This window comes from Marmota monax, unplaced genomic scaffold (genome assembly GCF_021218885.2).
Source record: "Marmota monax isolate L192 unplaced genomic scaffold, Marmota_monax_Labrador192_F-V1.1 WCK01_AAM20220418_F8-fsc00061, whole genome shotgun sequence".
Lineage (NCBI taxonomy): Eukaryota > Metazoa > Chordata > Mammalia > Rodentia > Sciuridae > Marmota > Marmota monax.
Window position 1 is genome coordinate 17,732,660 of NW_026695230.1, and position 10,966 is coordinate 17,743,625.

Here is a 10,966-nt window from a genome sequence, read left to right on the forward strand (position 1 = left end):
AGGTTAACCTGGTCAGAAGTTTTGTGACTCTTCTTTTTATTCTATGTTTTATTCAGCTGTATATTATGTTGATAATAATATTATTTCATACTACCAAATCCAAATTAGAAATCATTAGAAAGCAGTAGGAAATGATTTGATTTATTAAATAAATTTATCAGTCTTTTTTCCATAGGAATTGTATTGATATTCTGAAACACTTAATGCAACAATATTTTTAACTTTAAATACATACAAATTACCCAGAAAATTTATAGTATACTTAAAATATAATAATCAGTACATATAATTCATATATATATAATATATATATATAATATATATATATGTATATATATATATCTTATATGCCAGAAAGGTAATAAAGTAATAAAGTTTAGCTATTATTGAAGTCATCATTGCATCCTTAGAAAAATCTATGAAAAGAAAGGAAAAAATGAATATTCTTTTTTCCTAATATATTCAGCATTCATTTTTGTTATTTTCATCTGCCTTATAGCTTGATTTTTTTGAAACCATATAATATAGGAAGAAGAAAAGACATTCTATGAAAGAATTTTTCTGGTGTTTCTACTAAAACTAACTTAAAATCACTGATTAAGTCACCATGCACACAAATAAGTAGTGGCCCTTGATCATCTTTATTTACTTCCCATATACATTAATGAAAATGAAACCATCATGTTTATAAATGCTTTCATATTATGTTTCCCTACAGGCCATTTTTCAGCAGCCACTGTCCCATGGATTCCCTGGTCACTGGGAACCACACTGCAGTGACAGAGTTCATTCTATTGGGCTTAACTGAGGATCCAGTCCTCCGAGTCTTCCTCTTTGTGATCATCCTGTGCATCTACCTGGTGACCATCTGTGGCAATCTCAGCACGATCATTCTCATCAGAGTCTCTTCTCAGCTCCATCACCCCATGTATTTTTTTCTGAGCCATTTAGCTTCTGCTGACATAGGCTATTCGTCTTCTGTCACACCCAATATGCTTGTAAACTTCCTGGTGGAGAGAAATGCCATCTCCTATGTTGGATGTGCCATCCAGCTTGGTTCAGGAGCGTTCTTTGGGACAGTGGAGTGCTTCCTTCTGGCTGCCATGGCCTATGATCGCTTTGTGGCAATCTGCAACCCACTGCTTTACTCCACCAAAATGTCCACACAAGTCTGTCTCCAGTTATTTGTAGTGGCTTATACAGGGGGTTTCCTCAATGCTTCCTCCTTTGTCATTTCTTTCTTTTCTTTGCTCTTCTGTGGACCAAATCGAGTCAACCACTTTTTCTGTGATTTTGCTCCTTTAGTTGAGCTCTCCTGTTCTGATGTCAGTGTCCCCTCAGTTGTTACCTCATTTTCTGTTGGCTCCATCATTGTGGTAACTGTTTTAGTCATTGTCGTCTCCTACATCTACATCCTCATCACCATCCTGAGGATGAGCTCCACTGAGGGGCGCCACAAGGCCTTCTCCACCTGCACCTCCCACCTCACTGCAGTCACTCTGTTCTATGGGACCATTACCTTCATTTATGTGATGCCCAGGTCCAACTATTCCACTGACCAGAACAAGGTGGTGTCTGTGTTGTACACAGTGGTGATCCCCATGCTGAACCCTCTCATCTATAGTCTCAGGAACCAGGAGATTAAAGGGGCTCTGAAGAGAGAGCTTAGTAAGAAAATATTTTTTTAGTGATATCTTCTATTTTTTCAGACTTGATATAGTAAAAGTATCCCATAGATATAATGAATAGAGACTTAGTGCTTGTGTTTGAAATATATTTTTCAACATATCCTATTCAGTGTAGAGCTTCTCAGTAAATATAAGAGTTCAATTTTCAGATGTTATAGTATTCAGGGATTCATAGTGAGTTGCCATTAATAAAAGTAAATCAAATTTTAAAATTAAGAATTCAAATTGACTCACAGAAAACAAAATCTGCTGAAAATGCTTTTGAAGTAGAAATCAATGGAAATAATGGACAATATAAACAAAATCACAAAGATTTACAATGTGGGAATTAATTAACATAGACTATAATATTATTTAGATTAAAATGCTAAAGATCACTTGAAATGTATATTATCACAGAGAACAAACCAAACTAAAAGGCATGCAGAACAATCATAAGAACTTCATAACTGAAAGCTTCACCATACCCAGAGACTTACACCAGGTTTGCTCCTCTGGTATCATAATGCTGAGGAATTTTACATAGGATTTCATGTGATAGTACAGGCAGAAGAGCATCCTTGCTTAGAAAACTTATGACCTTAACTAGAACAAGTTTATCTTATAATGTTAGAGGTAGTTCTGGAGTCCTTCCAAGGGCTGCTTATAGTTAAAATCAGTACACACTGGAAAGAATATGGCATAAAACAGAATGTTTTTTTGCGTATTGTCCTCTCAGTCCAGATGCAATTTATAATTAATAAATCAGTTTTGTTATAAACAATGCTGCCCATAACCATTTGATATTTTAGTTTCTTAGGATTTGTGGAAAATTCAGTCAAGGTCGAATTGACTCACAGAAAAAAAAATCGGCTGAAAATGCTTTTGAAGTAGGAATTGATGGAAATTTAGAGAAGACAAAATATTTTGCTAACCATTTTTCTTAAAGGGTACAATGCACATTATCAGGCATCATAAATGTTGCACAGTTTTGATTTATAATTCTGAACAAATATACTGTATAAGAATCCATTATGGTTCATAGGCAGAATATAAGACTTTGAATGCTGTTATCTGAGAAATGGGTCACCTTTTTGTGTGCAAATACATGGTTCTCAGAGAAATTATAAAACAACTTCAGATTTTATAAAAGAGGCACTATAGTCTTCACACTTCTGTAATTATTTTTGTGGAACAGTCTCAAATCTTTTTCCAAAACAATATAGCTATTAATAATGAAGTTATGCAGAAAATAATGGTTAAACAAAAGTGTAAGTTTTTGGCTGTTGATGCATTTTACAGTAATTTTTCTATAACTACATCAGTGTTATTGGCACATATTAACCTTCTTGGCAGGAAAAATGTAATAGCTAAGGAAAAACTAAAACTCCCCTCTCAGGTAAATTAAGTATAAAAGGTAATAATCTGATATAGTTTTTTTGAGACATCATCTCACTGAGTTGCCTAGGGCCTTGCTGAATTGCTGAGGCTGACTTTGAATTTGCACTCCTTCTGCCTCAGCCTCCCAAGCTGTTGGGATTACAAGTGTGAGCCACCATATCCGCTTGATATATTTTTCAGAAAGGAATTTTACACCAATTTTTAAGTAGCACAGTGTAAAAAATCTGAACTACAATAGACAACATTAATAAGAGCACAATTCACAATAGCCAAGCTAGAGAACCAACATAGGTGCCCTTCAACATATGAATAGATAAAGAAAATGTAATATATATATACACAGTGGAGTATTACTCATCCATAAATAGAATGAAATTATGGCATTTGCTAGTAAATGGATGAAACTGAAGACTATCACACTAGGGGAAATAAGACGGTCCCCAAAAGTCAAATGTTGAATGTTTTCTCTAATATGCAGAAGCTAATCCAAAATAAGGGGGAGGGGCTGAAAAAGAATAGAAGAAAGATAAGTAGAGTAGACAAAGGGGAATAAAGGGAAGGAAGAATAGATAGGACAGGAAAAGACAGTGGAATGAATCTGACCTAATTTAGAATGTACATATATGAATATCCCACAGTGAGTCTCACTATCATGTACATGAGCAAGGCATTAATTAAAAAAAAAAAAACTCTGAATAAATAGCAGAAAGATCAACAGAGTAGAGCAAAGAGAATGAGGGGAGAGGAAGGGGAAGTACTGATGACCGCATTGAATTAGAACAAATTATATTCCATGCTTTTATCATTATGTCAAAATGACTCCTATTGTCATGTATAACTAAAAAGAACCAATAAAAATAGTTTACCAAAAATATGTAGAATATATTGAAGCACAACAACCTATAGCAAAGAGTAAACAAAATATATTTTTAAAAATTGACCTAGAATTGGAAATGAGCATAAGTCACAACTTGTTTTAAAAGTTTTCATTTTTGAATTCTATAGTACAATAAAATCAGAAATCAACAAAAAGATAACTAGAAAAACCTCCTTTTATTGGCAAATAAATTAATATACCATTAAATATTCCATATGTCAAAGAAGAAATTCAAAATGGTTATTATAACACCAATGAATAATCAGAAAATTATATATATATATATATATATGCATATATATAGACTTGTGATTAAGGTATACAATTTTATAAAAAAATTATAAACTTAAATTCATGCACTAGGAAAATGCTAAAAATTAATGATTTGTCTTCATTTCAATAGGGTATAGAATAGCAAAGAATAGGGAAGGATGTAAACACAGAGTGTAGAAGGTAAAAAATGTAGTTAATAAGAGAAATTAATCAAATAGAAGATTACATAGTGGAGCAAAAAAACATTGTCAAATATTTATTTTCCTACAATGATTTTTGTTGGTATGTTTATACAAAAATAAAAAAGAAAGTACAAAAAAATAAGAAAAGTAAAAAAGAATAAGACTATTGATTTTTCAAATATAAGTAATAAGATTGAATATAAGCAATTCTATGTAAAATTTCCTTATAACTTAGATAAAATTAAAAGTTCTAAAAATAATAAAACTAACCAAAACTAACTCAAATACCATAAGAAAAGTCTAGTAATCATTCTACTAAAGAAATTTAATCAATGTATAAAAATATTCCCATAAATAAAAAGTACAAATAGAAATGTCTCATGATAAGAGTTACTAAATATTAAAGATGTTCAATTAAGTAATAATTCCAATATTATACAAACTCATTGAGACAAATGAGTGTGCAGTTCACCTCAGTAATAACACTTCAGATGTGTTGATACTGAAACACAACGATGATGAACGCAACAGGAATCATAGCCCAACTTTTTCTTTCTGAAACTAGATGAAAAAATTTTCTGGAATGTTAGCAAACTCAATCAGCAATTTATGAAAATAAAAGTATATCAATATAAGGTTTAGTTTATTCTAGGAAGGAAATGCAGAAATAACAATAGAAGCTCAACATAGATTGAAGTAATTAAATATCAGATTCTAACAGAAATCTGTTAGCTGAAAACCATAGTAAGCAAACTGAAGAATGTGACAGGAGGCATCAATAGGAGAATTGACCAAACAGAAGGAAGAAGCAGTGAGATCAAAGGCTGTTTTAAAGTACAAGTTTGGAGGTGAAAAAGAAAAGAAAATGAAGAATAATGAAGAAAGCTTATAGAAATTTTGTGATAGCATTCAAAGAGCAAATATTTGGGTTCCAGGGTTCCAAAGGAAGAATGACAAATGGGTCAAAACCTTACTCAAAGAAATAATAATAGAAAATCCCCGAAACAAGAAGGATACAAAAATCCAGGAATAGGAAGGTCAAAGTTTACCAGTTAAATTCAATTGAATTTATTTAGGAAGTTTATTCAGTTTATTTAGGAAGTTTATTCAAGTTTATTCAGGAACATAAACAAGCTTTCAAATGTTGAAGATAGAGAGTTATCATAGCAGCAAGAGATAAGAAACAATACATAAGGTTGTCCATTTCACCGGACAGCAGACTTATATGTGGAATCTTAAAAAGCTATCATACGGAAATTTACTTATTTTGGTACCTGGTGTTGAGCCCAGGGGCACTGAACCACATCTCCAGCTCTTTTATTATATTTTATTTAAACATGGAATCTTACTGAGTTTCTTAGGACCTCACTAAATTGCTGATCCTCCTGCCTCAACCTCCCAAGCTGATGGAATTAAAGGCATGCACCACTGCATCCAGCAGTAGAAGTTTAGAGTAGGATAGTGGTTACCAGAGGTTGGGAATTATGAGGGAGGTGGGAAGGTTGGGGAAAGTTTGAGTAATGAGTTACATTAATCAAATTAATGTAATTTGATTAATACATTAATCAAATTGATGTAATTTGATTAATAAAAGTAATTAATAAGTTACAGTTAGGAGCAAGAAATTCTCCTATGCTAGTGCACAGTTGGGTGACTAGATATAATAACATACTGTGCATGTCAAAAGCTAAAGAAAGAATTTTAAAGGCTTTATCATAAAATCACAAATGAGAAAATTGATTTATTTAGCCTTATTTGAGCATTACACAATGTGTACATATATCAAAACCTTATAAGGTATCCCATTAATGTGCACAATTTTTATAAACAGCCTTGTATACTACCATCAATAAACGACAGAGACTGGTTTTGCTAACTTGTTTGGAAATTTAGAGAGGACCTTTTTAGAAAGATATGAGATTTGTAGACAGATGGAAGCCTAACGTCTGAGTATTAAATCAGCCTAAATCCCAGGCTTGCCACAAAATTATTTAAGCATGGGCTATGCTAAAGAAGGAGATCTATGCACAGATGGTTGGATTGTGTACAGCAAGATTTTTGAGTTTGCTGCTACTTTCACTGACGGAATTATTAAAGACAGACATCAAGATGCAGAAAGATGAAACAGTGATGAATTGAAGGATCAGAGAACAGAGCTTGGGAACAGATGAGCCTGAGGAAATGTAGTGGATACCTACATGTAAGGGAGCTGCAAACAAGAATAAACTGTCCAAATTCAAAAAATTCAATCACAGAGGAGTCTCCCTAAGAGTCATGTTTAAAAGCACCAACTAGAAGTTGAAAGAACTTATCTCTCTCTCTCTCTCTCTTTCTCTCTCTCTCTCTCTCTCTCACACACACACACACACACCACTATTTAGCTTTGAAAAAGGAGATTCTATTACTGCAACAACATAGATGAAACTAAGTGACGTTACACTAGGTGAAATAAGGTGGTCACTCTTAATAATAAGATTCCCTCCTCAGTGTGGGAAACATGAAGGCCCATTCTCATCATTTATAGTCAATGTATTACTGGAGGTCCCAGGCATGCAATAAGATAAATAAAATTAAGAAAATTAAGAAAGATCAGACAAAGAAGAAGGAAAAGTACCTTTATTAGCAAACAGCATGTCTATTTACACAGAAAATTACAAAAGATCTCTAAAGCATTAACACTAGAATTAATTTAGTAAGATCACTGGTGATATTATAATTAATGCATAAAACATAAATGGTATTTTAAATATGTGGAGCAAGTGGTTGAAAATAAAAAGATGAAAAGTAACTTACAATAGTTTAAAAAAATCCCAAAATACTTAGGGTTAAGTTGATGAGAAAAGTTATGTAAGACTTTTGTACTAAGAATGACAGAGCCCTGATGAGAGAAAATAAAGGTCTAAAGAAATGAAGACAGGTATACCACATTCATGGGATAGGAAAAAGCAATATTATTAAGATGCAACTTCTCAAAAAGTTGAACTTCATATTCGCTGAAATTATAAAAATTTGATACAATCATTTGTAAAAGATTTGTACGTTAAGCCTAAAATTTATATGGATATGAATACCAGCTGGAAAAAGGAAAATAGTTTTACAAAGAAGAACAAGTTTGATTATTTGCAATACATAATTTCCAAACTTATTAGATAGTAACAGTTACCAAAGTATTTTATATTTTATAACTCTTATGGTTTGTGGTTCTTTTGTTATACCTACAGGTTTTTGCCAATACCCCAAAATATTTACTCTTTCATTTATCTATAGGAATTTTATTGTTTTATATTTTGCGTTTGTATCTATGATACATTTTGAGTTAATTTTCTTATATGGTGTGATATAAGGGTTGTGTTTTATTCCTGTGTAGATATGCAGCTGTTCCAGTAATAATTGCTGGGGCCACAGTGGAGTCCATGCTGGCAAGCCAATTACCAGAAGCTCTAGTGAATGTGGTTTCTTTCTTGTCTCTGAGTGAATGGATTATCTCCAGTAACTTGGTCTGGTGCTGAGATGTAGGTCCACTTTAAATCTACAGACAGAAGGCCTGTAATCATGTTACTAGACAAGCCTAGATTCTCTGGGTCCCTGGGAGAGCTTCTACTGGATCACTGGGTAGGTCCTTAGAGGGGTAGTACAGTCACAGTGTATGGTTGAGAGATGATGGAATTGAGTCACAGGGCTGTTTCGGGGTCCACAGTTGAGACTTAGTTCTTTAAGCATGTCTCTAGGGTCACAGATATGTGTACATGCTTTTGTGCCTGTTCTTAGAAGGCAAGTGAGAGAGGCTGGAACCGATTTATAGGGTCATTTCAAGGTCCACAATGGGGTCTGCTTCAGTGGACCAGATTACAAGGGAAGGAAATATATTTTGATGCCTTCAGGTTTAAGGACATACTGACTTGTGGAGTCAAACATTCTAGAAGGGGCTTGAGGTGAATGTATAGACAGTTGCAAAATTTGAGGATAGACAATAATGGTTTTGCCTAGCAAAATGAATCACTTTGAGATACTCCACTTATTGTATGTAATTTGTCCAAAGAGCTGTAGGAATGATGGGTCCCTATATTAGCCTTTAATACATATGAAGGAAGATGGGGTATAAAGGTGAATTGAATCCAGTATTTAATGTACTTGACTTATTACCTGATACCTTAATGAATTTGTGTGATTTTCATTGCATATTCTGCTTAGTCACAAGAGCATCTTAACTTGTTTTATTGAGGGGTGAGAAGACAGCATTCCAACACACCTAAATAAGGGACATCCCAATGTGAACAAGAATTTCAAAATGATCTGAATTTTTCTGCATTAAAATGATTACCAAGTAAAAATAATAATTTCTTCCCTTACTATTCTGTCCTTCAGTTCCAATTTGATTCAAAGGTTATCTTAATTGTAATTATTATGATATCATCATCCTAACCCCAATTAAGCAGATAAATTATTTGTTCTAAATATGCCCTGAGAAACAAAGAACTCTCTTCTACATTGGCATTAAGTTAGGGAAAAAAGAATTCCAAAAGACACCAGAGCATTTAGATATTCCTTTGGGGAGGGTCAGTCAGGCTGTAATGAGTCACCTGGTTCCATATGTCATTTCTGTACAATAAACCCAAGGACTTTCCTCTCAAAGGAGCATACAGCACTAAACCCTAGAGGATCTCTCATGTTCTGTTGGAGCCTTCTTTTCTACCACCACACACAGAAAGACACCCACCTCATCCTTGCTGCATCTACGAAACTGTTTTCCTTGATTGGTGCCTGTGTTCCATGGCTCATATCATTGAGTGTTCAGTCCTGAACTACCTATTAAAATAAATGGAAACATTCTACTTTATAAAGTCCTCTTGGGAATTCAGGATCAATAATTCTGCTTCTAAAACGTAAGTGAAAAATTCATAGATTTTGTTAAAATGAATTTTCATTTGGTCAACAAGAAATTGAAAACAAAAGACCTATTTTCATCGATTTTAGTTCTTGACCCCTGTGGAGACCTCAGCAACACAGGTATTGTGCAACAGTTATTCTGGGTACTGATAGACCACTTCCTGGAGACTGCAGGTCAGTTTGCATGGTCCATGGAAGCCAAAACCATTGCTGAGCTTGAGCATTGAGGAATAGGAAAAGTAAATTAGAAGAAAAAGCCTGACACTTAGCATATATAAAGGTCATAGTCCTATGCTCTCTGTTCATCTTCCCAAGTGACCAATGCTTTGACAGAATAGATATTTTGTGAAGAGTCTCTGACCCAGATGAACCAGTGTGAACAATCGTGGAAGGCTCTAGAACTTAGGTGGCCAGTGGAGAGGAAGGAAACGGCAAAACCCACTGGACACATTATGCATATGGACAGCATAGTCCAGAAGTAAGAAGACGTTATTTACTGTACTTCCTGTCTTATTTTGGATTTGTGGTGAAAACCTCTTGATGGTGTAGGGAAAAAAATCATAGTTCTCATCAAAAAAGTTGCACAATTGGAAATCTACTAGTATTTCATTTTTATTTCATTAAAAGAAGTTAATTAACCCTGATGCATGACTACTGGGTAGTTTACAGATATTATTTCTTTTAATCTCAGAGCAAAGCCATACTATAGGAACAATTATTCCCCGAGTGTGGAAACCCTGAGTGTGGAAGATATTGTGCCATGTGCAAGTCAATACAGCTGGCCAGTAGGAGGCCTAGGATCTGAGTTGTCTGACTCCAGTCTTCATGACTCTGTGGTCAGCATAGACTGACTCATAAGCTGTCACAATGTGAGAGGGTTACCCCCTGAGCTGTGCTTGAGTCAGAAGGTAAAGGGCAGGAATGCTGCTGGGTTCTAAGCCTCCTTCCTCAGACCAGAGTGTGTTTAGAGTCTGACAAAGAGGATTTCAAGGGACTAAGAAGCATAGCACAAGCAAAGCACAAAGGAACTGGGGATGCTTAATTTTAGAACAGGGAAGGCATGATAGCTGTGTTCAAGTATTTCAATGTTTTGATACAGAAAATAGACTATTTGTACCATTAACTCATGGTGAGACAACTGATGAGATAAAAACAGTGTTTTAATGACAGAGCTAACATCAAAGGCAGTAAACTACCTGGTATGAGTAATTTAAACTCACTTACTGAAGATCAATCAAATAAGAGAAAGAACACATTCTCGATTGTTGGTTCATTATACTTCACCATTCACCAAAGAACTCAGTTCCACCATTGGGGAAATTAAATGCTTACTTATTCTTAAGTCAGAAATTTAAAAAATTTTAAGAAGAAGACATTTGAAGTTGATATTTAATGTATCTTGTAAATGTTTTAAAGTTTAAGGACTATCATATGTTATTGGCAGAAAACTGTGTTTCTATGAATATTATAACTAGTAACCTATCACAGCATCATATTAACATGATACTTGAAAACAAAGGTTGCAAGAAAGCAAACGTAATGGGAGATATTGTGTGTGTGTGTGTTTGTGTGTGTGTTGCTGGGAATCAAATCCAGGGCTTCACACATGCTAGGCAAGTTCCTTACCACTGAGTTACATCCCCTGCCCTAGGAAGATATACCTAGAAAAATAATTGAAG

The 10,966-nt window shown here is 34.2% G+C and overlaps 1 protein-coding gene across 1 annotated transcript; it reads left to right on the forward strand.

Annotated features, from left to right (window-relative positions):
• Window positions 1-742: 742 nt before the first annotated feature.
• Window positions 743-1,688, forward strand: LOC124088524 (olfactory receptor 5P76-like). The gene has a single exon (XM_046438208.1). The coding sequence runs from the start codon at window positions 744-746 to the stop codon at window positions 1,686-1,688; it is 945 nt and encodes a 314-aa protein (XP_046294164.1). The 5' UTR covers window position 743.
• Window positions 1,689-10,966: the final 9,278 nt, after the last annotated feature.

Coding starts and splice junctions, on each gene's coding strand:
- LOC124088524 (XM_046438208.1), top strand. CDS start 744: ATGGATTCCCTGGTCACTGGGAACCACACTGCAGTGACAGAGTTCATT.